The sequence below is a fragment of the Gouania willdenowi genome, chromosome 15, assembly GCF_900634775.1.
Source record: "Gouania willdenowi chromosome 15, fGouWil2.1, whole genome shotgun sequence".
NCBI lineage: Eukaryota > Metazoa > Chordata > Actinopteri > Blenniiformes > Gobiesocidae > Gouania > Gouania willdenowi.
Genome location: NC_041058.1, coordinates 1,082,753 through 1,095,618, shown reverse-complemented (window position 1 = coordinate 1,095,618; position 12,866 = coordinate 1,082,753). Strand labels below are relative to the sequence as shown.

The 12,866-nt window shown below is 41.0% G+C and overlaps 1 protein-coding gene across 1 annotated transcript; it reads left to right on the top strand.

The window, feature by feature from the left end:
• Positions 1-293: 293 nt before the first annotated feature.
• Positions 294-12,250, top strand: LOC114476885 (high-affinity choline transporter 1-like). Its single transcript, XM_028468879.1, has 8 exons — positions 294-477; positions 4,924-5,040; positions 5,140-5,295; positions 5,359-5,507; positions 9,798-9,941; positions 10,099-10,252; positions 10,368-10,585; positions 11,690-12,250. The coding sequence occupies exons 1-8, from the start codon at positions 294-296 to the stop codon at positions 12,248-12,250; spliced, it is 1,683 nt and encodes a 560-aa protein (XP_028324680.1).
• Positions 12,251-12,866: the final 616 nt, after the last annotated feature.

Sequence of the window (12,866 nt, the reverse complement as noted above, 5' to 3'; positions counted from 1 at the left end):
ACATTAAAGCCTCCGCTTGTCAGCATCTCCACCTTCGACACACACACACACAGCTATAATGCAATGCTCAACTCATAGAACAAACATTTTCATTTGTAGAACCATCACAACCTGCCTCACAACCAGCTCCACTAGCACAACTTCATCTATTCCATCTCAGAACACTCTGCTGATCAGAGACACCACCAGAGTCGTAGCCTCAGGTTAGATTCACATTAGAAAAGAGAGTTTTAAGAAAATATTTATCATAGGCAGACGCATCAGTGCTCTGACTGCTTCACACGTGCTCAACCATGGCTGTGAACGTCCCCGGAACCATCGTGATGGTGTGTTTCTACCTGCTGGTCCTTGGAACTGGGATCTGGGCTTCCTTCAAGTCCAGGAAGGTTCAGAAGAAGAGCTCAGCCTCTAAGATGGAGATGACCCTGCTGGGGAACCGCGGGATCAGCTGGATCGTGGGAATCTTCACCATGACAGGTGAACGCTTAATGGTTCCACCAAAGACTCTCAAATGTCTACACATTTAAATGAAGTGCAAGAAAATATTACCTTATAACCTGCTGATGAATTTGACAATTTATCAGTCTTCATTTTTGCTCTACAAAAAAATAAAATTCTCGACAAACTCAACAAATCTGTGACAAATGAACATTAACAACAGTCCACTTTTAACATGATACAACTCCCATTTTATGTTGACCTCTAAACCCCCTCACTGCTCGCCATTTTAGAGCATTTTGACTGATTTTTAAACACCCACAGAATAATTTGTACTATGACAATCTACAATCTGAAACCAGAATCTGAAAGAATAGCTTGTTTAGTTATCAGCAGTTGAATAGAAGTTTCACACAAATTGCCAGTTTGTTACAAGAAGCTGAGAAAAATGTCTTTTTCTGAAAAAAACTGTCAGTGACTTTGAAGCTATTATTTTCTGCTTTAGTGACACCTCAACATTGTTTTCCTTCTATTGGTTTCCAAAACAACCTTCAATGAAACAACCTTTAAACACACATTAGAAACATTGCTTTTATTTTGTGTAAATCTGTAATGGAAACACAGCTAGTGAGGGTTTAGTTTAACTTTTAGCCAATCTAGCGAGGTCTGAATAAAAATAGTGGAATTGGACGTATTCATCTATTTTCTTCAAATGCTAGACATTCAGTCACCTGTTTTTGGTGAAAATTAGTGTGTAAATGTGATATTGTCTTAAACGTGCATGTGAGGGATTTCCGTGTCATAATGGGACCTGATTTAAAATAATAATAATAATTTAAAAAAAACAAAAAACAATTGATTGATTTTTCCTTTTCAGAATCTGAATTCTACGTTTTCCATCTGTTTTCTGTGATCATGAAAATCAGAGGCCTGAACTAAACTTCCTCAAATCCTTCCAAAAATGCTTATTAATGCTGATTAATGTGGATTAATTGAGGTGACTATTAATAATAACAATAATATTTGTGAGGATATTAATATTCTAAATCGTCCATTTACTCTATTAGCACTCACTCACTCTCTCTCTCTCTTTCTCAGAAAAAACGTAAACTATTATTAGAATTCACTGGAAAATCACATGAGACTCTAGGATCCCAAAGTGGGGTACAGGTACCCCCAGGGGTACACAAATTGTCATGTGGGGTGCATGAATAGAAAATCTAAATTGTAAACTAGAATATAAATATAGAAGCAGTCAGGATCCTCCATGCATTGCCATAAATGACACATTTACTGATGTTAGACTACCCATGGTTACAGATAATTATTATTATTTTATAATATATTGTTCCTCAACAGGATAGGTCAAATTCAGAGACAGATGTTAATGTAGAGCTACATTGTATGTGACATTACATTAGTGGTTAACAACTTTTTTTGCGTCGTGGCCCCATTTTAATATCACACATTTTTGGCGTTTTCAGAGACTTTTTTGTTCTTTATTTTCTAGAATTTTCTGCTTTAATTTGAACTAGATTTATATTTGAGAAAGTGAAAGTATAGAATACAGTTATTAAAGGTGCAGTCCGTAACTTTCAGATCTTTCCCTCCTCACTGCTATCATGCCCTGCCTCCAAAGCCCCTCCCTCAGAGGAGCCAACAAGCTAACGTTAGCCCGACAGCAACATCACATTAATACAACATGCTCTGTTAAAAGCATATTACTGCAGCGCTTCTCTCTCTCAATGTGCACACACCAATCTGTCAGTAGCAGTCTGATTAATATCACACATTTTTGGCATCTCCAATGACTTTTGTATTCTTTCTTTCTGCATTTAAAGTAGAACTAAGTAACTTGTGCTTAGCGCTCCCCCTAAAGGTCCTTTTGATGCACCGTCACTGCACACTCAAACACAGTCCAAGCTGTTCTCAGGCAAGTAACTGTCAATGCAGTAGAAACAAAAACCAGCAGCAGAGCAGCATTTGTGACGTCAGTGGACTCGTCTAGCTGCAAAGTGAAAAACGGACTATTTTTTATTCCCTTCAGAAGCTGATGCTGTATGTCAAATGTCAATCAGGACTACAGAAAAGATCATTGGTGTTGATCTGCCCTCCATCCAAGACTTATACCTGTCCAGGGTCAGGAAACGGGGAGGTAGCATCACTGCAGACCCCTCCCACCCTGCACACAATCTGGCAGACGCTACGATCACTGTACGCCAAAACTACCCGCCATAAAAACAGTTTCTTCCCCCAGGCTGTCACTGTGATCAACTCTAAACAGTCAGAGTGTCAGACCTGTTTCTGTTACTGTGAAATAACCTGGAACTAAACATAACAACCCTGGATCAACCCGTCATTGTGAATGTTCATGGACATAATATTTTCATTTAAATGTTCACCTGCACTACTGCACTATTATTTTATTATTATTATTGTATTTTTATTTTATTTCATTATTATTATTATTATTATTACTATTATTATTATTATTATTATTATCTTGTTATTTTTATTTAGTTTGCACATATTAGTCTAACTACTCTTATATTTATGTTTATACTTCTTTTTTTATTTATTTTTCTTTATTCTAGTTGATTGTTATTATTTAATGTTACACTATCAGAGAGAGCACAGGTCACCAAAACAAATTCCTCGTGTGTATTCATACACTCTTGGTCAATAAAGTTGATTCTGATTCTGATTCTGATTCATGGCACATATCCACAGCGGCAGGCAGAACTAATTCCTCCGCTCTGGTGAAAGTCTTTTTACTTTAGGGTTAGGGTTAGGGTTAACCCTAGCCCTAACCCTAACGTCTGGCTATGAGGTAGCTGACTTCTAAAGCACTTTTACAGTCACCAGTCAGTGACACAATTGGTCTTTTCTGCATCTGTAGCCCATTTTCTTTTCTTTTGCAAAAATCCACCAGCTTTCCTACAAGGTTTGGATGTTTGGTTTCCAGATGCTGCCTTAATTTTGAAGGCTTCAGCGCTTCGTTGGCTAGCGTTATCCCACACTCAACACACTGAGCTGTCGGCTCTGACTCATTGCCTCCGTTCACAAAGCCATTGCCAGATTATTGTTGAGAAATATGACTACATTACTCATATGTCTTCTATATACTCACTAAAACGTCACTAATAACGATTGAGAAAGAGCCAAGAGTTTCTCTGTCAACAGCTTAAAGCTAGTCAATGCTCAACGGTAGAACTCCAGTTGATATCTGCGCGTGCCTGTGGTACAGGGGATGTGTTTGAATGTAAACATGTGATGCCCGTGTTGCTTTTTCTAATGAACAAAAGGATCTTATCCAACGGTTAGCTGAACACACCCTTCTCTGAAGTGTGTTTGTTCATTAGTTTAACGGCAGGTCTGAACACACTGAAACATTGGCAACATTAAATCACAGACATTTGCTTTATCAATCAGGAAGAAAAAAGAAAACACAGGAGTGAAAGATATTCATTATATAAATCGAAGGGACATCAGAAACAGGGAACAGTAGAGTTATTGTAGAGATAAAATTAAATGCATTAAAATGAGCTACACTATTGTAAAAAAAAAGGGTTAAAAAATATATTTAAAAGTTTACATACTAGCGTTGGAATACTTTTATTCCAATACTTTTCAGTAGTCATGATTACAGTTATTGAGTTTATTTTATTATCTAAATATTTCTGAGACTTTGTTTGCTCAGAGGAAATGGTTCGTAAGAATAACAAATATTTGTTTATCTTCTCTAAAATAAGTAAAATAAAAACCTTTATGTCGTCGAAGGAAAACATTTGTAACATTCGAAACAAAGCAATTTTCTTTGTGTTGTAAGACTTACACAGACCACAAACGAACGACTGAATGGAATTATTTCACATTTTGTGTGTGACACTCAAGTTACCTCATATGTGTTGCAAAAGTGGATTTTTCATAATATGTTCCCTTTAAACTTCAGAACTACTAACACCTGCAGCAGCACCTTGAGGGAGACCTGTATCTTGAATTGTTCTTGAAGCTCAACAGTCTATCTTGGTCTTTCAATAAATGCTCAGCGGTCTCTCAGTGTGAAGGAGGTTTATGAATGGAAGATTCAGAAACAAGTTTAACAATCGAGTGCTTGAAGTGGGATTTAAACCCAGCACCCGCAGACACACAACTCAATGATGTCTTTACAAATAGTGGAGATGTGCATTAAAGCCTTCACTCGCCAGAAGCTTCACCCTCAAAACACAGAGCTAATACTACGCTCGCCCCAAAGAGGAAATGTTTTCCATCCGTAGAACCGTGAACTCACCTCTTGACCAACTCTACCAGCTCCCCCAGTAAAGCTTCATTCATTCCACCACAATAATATTAGGCTTAGACTTACCTTTAAAGAGAGAATTTGAAAAATGTTAGGGTTTAAATTTAACCCTGAAAAGTGAAGTTTAGAGTTAACCCTAAAAATTAAATGTCAGGAGGGTCACTGTGTTTTACTGTGCGTTACAGCGACGTGGGTTGGAGGAGGCTTCATCGTGGGCACCACTGAGATGATGTACACTCCTTCAATGGGACTGACCTGGACTTTAATTCTGGTGTCGGCGTACAGCATGTCTTTTCTTGTTGGTGAGACTTTAAGAAGCTTTTATTTCACCTGAACAAACAGACTTGTTTAGGGTCTGAAGCCTCACTCACTGACTGACTCCTTTGGTGAGGTCTCTGCAGGTGGTTTTGTGTTTGCCAAACCATTGAGAGCCATGAAGTGTGTGACCATGCTCGATCCGTTCAACAAAAAGTTTGGGAGAATTCCGACAGCTGGGCTGAGCCTGGCCTCGCTCTTGTGTGACATCGTCTGGGTGCCAACAACGCTGATCGGACTGGGTATGGTTCATCCCTGCTGTAGTGTGTGTGCGTGTGTGAGCACTAATGGTCACTCTTTGACAGGAGGAACTATGACGGTGGTCCTGGACCTGCCCTTCTCTGTGTGCATGTGGATCTCTGCGGCCGTAGCCATCATTTACACTCTGATGGGTGGTTTCTACTCCGTGGCTTACACCGACGTCATCCAGCTCATCCTCGTCATTGTCGGCTTGGTGAGTCTCAGACGACCCTCATGATATAAAGTGTGAATAGGGAATAGAACTCACACATCTCCTAACAGTCTGTGCAGCGCCCGTTTTATATTCCGCTCTCAATTTTAGAGGACACTTTAGGACGTCTTCCTCTCCTTTGGGAATCTTTTTGTTCAACAACAACTTATCAAGTAAAAATTTTAAAAATGACTCAAAGGACATAGAAAGCACCATAAAAAACACACAATTAGACTACAGAAAATGTAATCTTTTCTTACTTATCCTTAATCAAATCGCGCAGCAGCATCTTGACCAGGAAGCACAGATCTCTCTCTCGTAGCCACTTTGTCTAGCTGTTCCGAGGCAATCCTGAGGCGTTCCCTGGCCTGCTAAGAGACAGTGTCATCAGCGTGTCCTGGGTCTTCTTCACTGTCTCCTATTGCTGGGATGTACCAGGGGGTGTCAGAGAGGCATTCTAATTAGGTTTTCTAGCTACTTCATCTGGCTCTTCTCAACGTTGAGGAGCAACAACTCTACTCTGAGCCCCTTCCGGATGAATGCGCTTCTCACTCTAAGGGAGAGGCTAGCCATCCTATAGAGGAAGCTCATTTCAGCCACTTTTACCCACAATCTAGTTCTTCCACATTATCTGCAAAAAGCAGCGACCCAAACCTGAGGTCACCAAACTGGACCTCATGATACCTTGGCTGCGCATAGAAATTCTATCCATACAAGTTGTGAACTAAATTGTGACAAAGGGCAATCCTGGCCAAGTTCAACCTTAACTGGAAACAAGTTAGTGCCGGTAATACGGATCAAACTCTGGCACCGGTTGTATTCAAAACAGATGGTCCATATCAGGAGGTTTGATACACTATAATCCTGGAGAACCCCGCAGATGACTGCCTGAGGGTTGAATACCACCCAGTCATAAAACACAGGTGGACTGGGTGGGAAAATTCCCAGGCATCCTCAATGACCTTGCTCCCTCACCAGAAGATGTGGCGGTAGGATGTAGGAGGTCTTTGAAGTTTTTCTTGTACTGATCCACAGCGTCTCAAATTGAGATCAGCAGCGCACCATCCTCACCATACATGAGGCAGACTTCTTCCCTCTCCCAAGATGCTGAATGGTGGTCCAGAACCTCTTCAAATCCATCTGAAAACCATTCTCCATGGATTCACCAAACTCCTCCCACAACCACGTTTATGCCTCGGCGACCTACTTGGCTACACCCCGCCTGGCCCGTTGGTACCGCTCCACTGCCAAAAATGCCCCATAGTACTCCTCCAACCTGATGACATCCCCACTGCCGGTGTCCACCAGCAAATTCAAGTGTTGCCGCCACGACAGGAACAAACTACTTTAGGGCCACAGCCACTACCTCCGTGCCAGTTCAGAAAAACATAACCTTGACCCCGCCCCCAAACCCAGCCAAACAATCATGAATGACAGTTCTGAAAGTGGAGGGAATAGAGATCTACAATCAATGTACCTTAACGAAATTACAGAAAGTGAGATTTTCACTATTGTACAAAAATGTAAAAACAAATCTTCAGTGGACTGTGATGGGTTAGACATGATTATAGTAAAAAAGACAATAGACTGTGTCCTCACTCCTCTGACATACATTTTTAAACTTTCTCTCAGCATTGGCATTTTCCCTCAAAAAATGAAAACTGCCAAAATAATACTTTTGTTCAAAGATGGCGATGATCATGTATTTAATAATTACTGTATAGACCAGTGTCATTACTGTCTCAATTTTCTAAAATCATAGAGAAATGGTTCACACAGGAACTGGACTCATTTTTAGAGACAAATAACGTACTTTTTGAACACCAGTATAGATTCAGATCCAATAGATCAACTTCTCTTGCACTCACCCATTGAACAGATGAAATACTAGCAGCAATTGATAAAAAATCAATATATAGTTAGTATTTTTTAGATTTACAGAAAGCATTTGATACCATAAATCATAAATTGTTGGCAAAACTAAATAATTATGGTATAAGAGGGAATGTGTATAAATGGTTAGAAAGTAATCTAAACAACAGACAACAATATGTTCAAATAAACAATCTGAGTGTAAAACAATTATATCAGGAATTTTACAAGGTTCAGTAATTGGGCCAAAACTTTTAATTTTATTTATCAATGATATTTATGAGATCAGCAAAAACATAGATTTTCTTTAATTTGCAGATGACACTACCGTGTACAAAACCGGATCTGATCCAGAAACATGAATTAGTGATATGGGAACTGAAATGACATATTTAAAAACATGGTTTGACAGGAATGATTTGTATTTAAATTGGGAAAAAACAAAAAGTATGATTTTTGGGACAAAAAAGCATGGTGATCAGAAGATTACCATTGGCGATACAGCTATTGAAAATGTTTCAGAAATAAAATTTTTGGGAGTCATGCTAGACGATAAAATGAATTGAAGGCGTCATATTGAATACATAAAGAAAAAAGTAAGTAAATGTATTGGCATAATCACATAAAATAAAGTATACTTTTGATGAAAGAGCATTGTTTAGATTTTATACATCTCTAATTGTCCCATATTTCACATATTGTATTGAGATCTGAGGTAATGCATGCTAAAGTTTCACTGACCAAGTTTTCCTGCTCCAAAAGAAAACCATAAGAATTATAAATCACAAAGGTCCAAGACATCACACAAATGAACTTTTCATTGAAGGTAAAATTTTGAAATTTGCAGATTTTTTTCAGTTAAAAATTGTCCTGGCCATGTGGAAAATCAAAAACAAATTAGTTTCAGTGCACATTTATAATAAATTTATATTAATCACAGATGAAAACAGCAGGAGGAAGGGAAACTTTTGTACCATTTGCTCACACTTCACTCAAACAGAGGTTTCGCTGTCACTGGAATTAGGTTGTGGAATTCATTGGACAACAATTTAAAAACTTGTCACACTATTGTTCAAATTAAACACATTTACAAAATGTTGTTGATTAAAAACTACAGTCATGTATAAATCAAATATATGTTAAACTATTGACATCTGTAACAAAACTGTTTTTCTGTTTTTGTTGTTTTCTTTCTTTTTTTGTTTGTTTTTTGGTAATGATGTGCCTGTTACAATGTTAAAAAAAAAAAAAAATCTCTCAGAACTGATCGGCGACCATCTACTTGGACATTCTTTTACTGAACAAAAAGGGGCGGGTATAATAAAACTCGGTCTTCAACATGCTCTTATTCTGACATGTGAAAGTACAGACCATCACTTACAATGCAGAAACTGTAAATAGGATTACATGGAAGAATAAATTTGATTGATTGATTGATTGATTGACAACACATTTGGGTCTGCCAGGTTTGACCAGTATCCTCTCCCAAAATCGGAGCAAACCAGGTAGTGAACGGTTGACAGCTCTACCCCCTCTTCATCGAGTGTCCAAGGCATGCAGCTGCAAGTCCGATGACACAAGCACAAAGTCGATCATCGAACTGAGGCCTCAATTGTCCTGGTGCCAAGTGTACATATGAACATGCTTCTGATTAAACATGTTTTTTATGGACAATCTGTGACAAGCACAGAAGTCTAAATTTAAAAAGCACCACACGGATTAGGAATGAGGGGGCTATTTCTCCCAGTCATGCCATGTAGTCCCCCAGCAGGACAACGGAATCCACAGAAGGAAAACTCTTCAGAACTCCCTCTAAGATGTTCCAAAAACTGCTTTTTGGCCCATAGACACAAACAATAAGTATTGCCGCCTCTGTCCGGCTCCTCTCACATTTGGCAACTCCAGAGTGGAAGGGCGTTCAACCACTTTCATGAAGAATGGTTTGGGAGACCTTGCTATGTGTTAGGGTGAGGCCGACTCCATCCAGTCGGAACTTCTCAACCTCAAACATTAGCTTAGGCTCCTTCGCCAGAGAAATTATATTCCATGTCCCTAAAGCTAGCTCCTTTAGCTAAGGATAATTTTGCCAAGGCTCCCACCCTGGTCTGCTGCCCAATCCACATTGCACTAACCCCCATGCCTCGCTCCTGCAGGTGGTGAGCCCTCTAAGGGACAGGCCCATGTATCTGCTTCAGGCTTGGCCGGATCGAGCTCCATGCGCAAAATCCCAGCCACCAAGTGCTTACTTATGAGCCCCATCCCCAGTCCTCAAGAGAGGGGCCGTGGTTGAATTCCAAGCAGGGTATACTCGGCACTGTCCAGTCCAAAAACGATAGAACAAAAACAAAAATACACAAAAGAAAAAATTCACAAACATTTATACAATCAAGGTATCTGTGTTTTTTCTGTACCTGTCTGCAGGTGATCTGCGTTCCCTTCGTTCTGACCAACCCTCACTGTTTGAACATCAGTGATACGCTGATGAACAACACCTTACACGCACCATGGATTGGTTCGCCTGACTTAAGCAGGACTGCCATCATTATCGATGACTTCCTTTTCCTGGTAGGTCCCGACACACAGATAATATCCATCAGCTTAGGGATTAGATGGCACATCATAGTAGTTCAAGGAGACATAGTGCTCCTGGACGAATTAATTGATCATAGCTTCTGTAGTTCCATCTCAGATATGCTTAGTGATCCATGTTGTTCTTCCTCAGACTTTGGGCGCTCAGGGCCATCAGTGCTTCCACCAGAGGACATTGTCGGCCTCTTCTCTGAACGCCGCCAGGTTCACATGTGTTGCTGCTGCTTTTATTTTTATCCTGTTCGGGATTCCTCCCATCCTGCTCGGAGCTGCCGTTTCATCCACAGGTAAGAGGAATTTTGATGGTGTTGAAGAAAACTTGGAGATGTTTTCTCACATATTAGCATAGACATGAGGAAATGTAGCCACAAGGTTTCCTTTCTGTCCTCTGTCCTTTCTCAGACTGGAACATGACCTCTTACGGTTCTCCGTCTCCATATGAGCGAGGAGAAGCAGCGATGGTGCTGCCCATCGCCCTGCAGCACCTCACCCCCCCCTTCATCTCCATCATTGGGCTCGGGTGTGTGGCCGCTGCTGTGATGTCATCAGCCGACTCAGCTTTACTTTCAGCAGCGTCAGTCTTCAGCACCAACATCTATAAGAGCGTCCTGAGGCCTCAGGTGAGGACGATCTGACAAATCTACTTCAGTAATTAAACAGTTCCAGCGGCCTCCCATGAGGCGGCGCTGAGGAGGCCGAGGAGCTAGATTCTGGCGGCCTCCCATGAGGCGGCGCGAGCAAAGCAGAGGAGCAGGAGTCCAGCGGCCTCCCACGAGGCGGCGCGGGCAAAGCAGAGGAGCAGGAGTTTGGCAGCCTCCCATGAGGCGGTGGGGGTGAAGGGGACTCCCCTGGCGATACAGACGAAGTGGGTTCTGGCGACCCAGATGAAGTCACCTCCAGCGTGCCAGGTGAAGAGCGCTCAGGCGAGACAGACGGGAAGACCTTCGGTGGGCCAGGCAAAGAGGGCTCAGGCAAGCTGGGAGTTGGCGGCCTGGTGCGGGGAGCCGGCACTGGAGGCAACGTTGGCGGCCTGCAAGGACCAGACGCAGCAGGACACAAGGAGGGAAGACAATGACATTGACAACAACAACGAACCAGCAAACACACTGTGACTAAGCACTCAGCTAAATAGTGAAGGAGGCCTGATTGGGAACGGGCCACACCTGGGGAAAAACATGAAGGAGCTAATCAGTCACCAACCAAGCACACAGACATCACTGGGGGATGGAGTCACAAGCAGGAACACCTGAAACACAGACAAGAGTTAAACACATGACCAGACTCAAACAGAACAAACAAAGACACATAATAACTGAAAGAGGACCCCAAGGGCAAAATAACAAACATAACCTGACAATACAAAGTAAATAACTAAGACCAATACTAAGGGTGCAGTAACTCAGTAGGACAATTAGTAATTTAAAAGATAAGTGACGAGACAGGTAATAAGGTAGCCAAGTTAGTAACTTGTTCTGTAGTTAATCTAGTAAGTAGCAAAATAAGTCAATAGATATGTAAATAAATAATTAGGTAGATATTTTAATAAATGAGTAAGAGAGATGACTCATTGAAGGATTTTTTTTTTTATTCATCGAGTAAACACTGATCTAAGATTGGCTGGTAGCTCCTTGCTGATCTTTGATTGGTCATACAAACCCTGATAGAAGTGTCTTTAATAAGAAGTCTCACTGTATGTCGTACTTTCCACCTTTTTGCTCCTTTAGGCATCAGACAGAGAAGTGATGTGGGTGATCCGAGCCGTGGTGGTCACAGTGGGCGTGGTGGGAACGGCGTTAACCACCCTGAAGAACAGCATCCTGGTGTTCTGGTTCATGGGTGCAGAGGTGGCCTACATCCTCCTCTTCCCTCAGCTCGTCTGCAGCCTCTTCTTCAGCGTCTCCAACGCCTACGGCTCCATCAGCGGCTTCCTGTTTGGCATTACGTTGAGGCTGCTCAGTGGGGACGCTGCGCTCGGACTCCCCGTCATCCTGCACTTCCCAGGATGCACCTTGGAGGACGGAGTTTACGTGCAGTATGCTCCAGTGAAGACCATTTCCATGCTTTGTTCCTTTGCTACCATTTTGTTGATTTCTTATGTGACGTCTTTGCTGTTCAACAAGAACCTGCTGCCTGAGAAATTTGATGTGTTTGAGGTGAAAGCCAAGGCAACTGAATACCAGCTGACAGCAGTAGTTGATACCACACAACATGACAACACTGAAAAACTGAGGGGGAACTTCTCGGTGGTGGAAGCCTCACAGTTGGAGAAGAACACAACTTGTTAGCCATTGTTTTACATGACGGAGAAGGAAACTGTGTTGTAACTTTGCTTGTTTTTGGAGTAGTATTATTGTCATTGTGTTTATTGTGTCCTGTTGTGAATCATGTTGTGTATCTTTCCAGGTGAGGGAAAAGTAAACTGTATAGAAGACAGTAAATGTGCTTCTTCCTTTGAGCGCTACTTCCTTTGTAGCACTGTGACTGAGGAGGGCCAAAGTGTAAAGGGGCGGGGCTACTGTTAGATGATTCTTTCCTGGCTTCAGGACTTATTTTACGTTCATTCATCTATATATCTGTTTGTACTTCTGACTTTCTATTTCTATATTTTTGCAGCCTTTTCATGTTTAGAAGCTACAAAGTAGTTGGATATTGTGTAAGTGTGATGTCATTTGACCGATTCCTTTGTTTCTGTCTTCAGTTATTTCTTCATCATTAATCACCATTCCTATGAATGAGATTGATAACAGTAAATTTTCACAAATGTAAATATTAATAAACCAATTTCAGCTTGTCGTAGATTAATTAAACAACTTATTTTAGTTATTCCCTAAGAACAAAATTTATGTTAATCATGAAGCGAACAAAACTTGGTTATAATTACTTTCGAAAACAAAAACAATT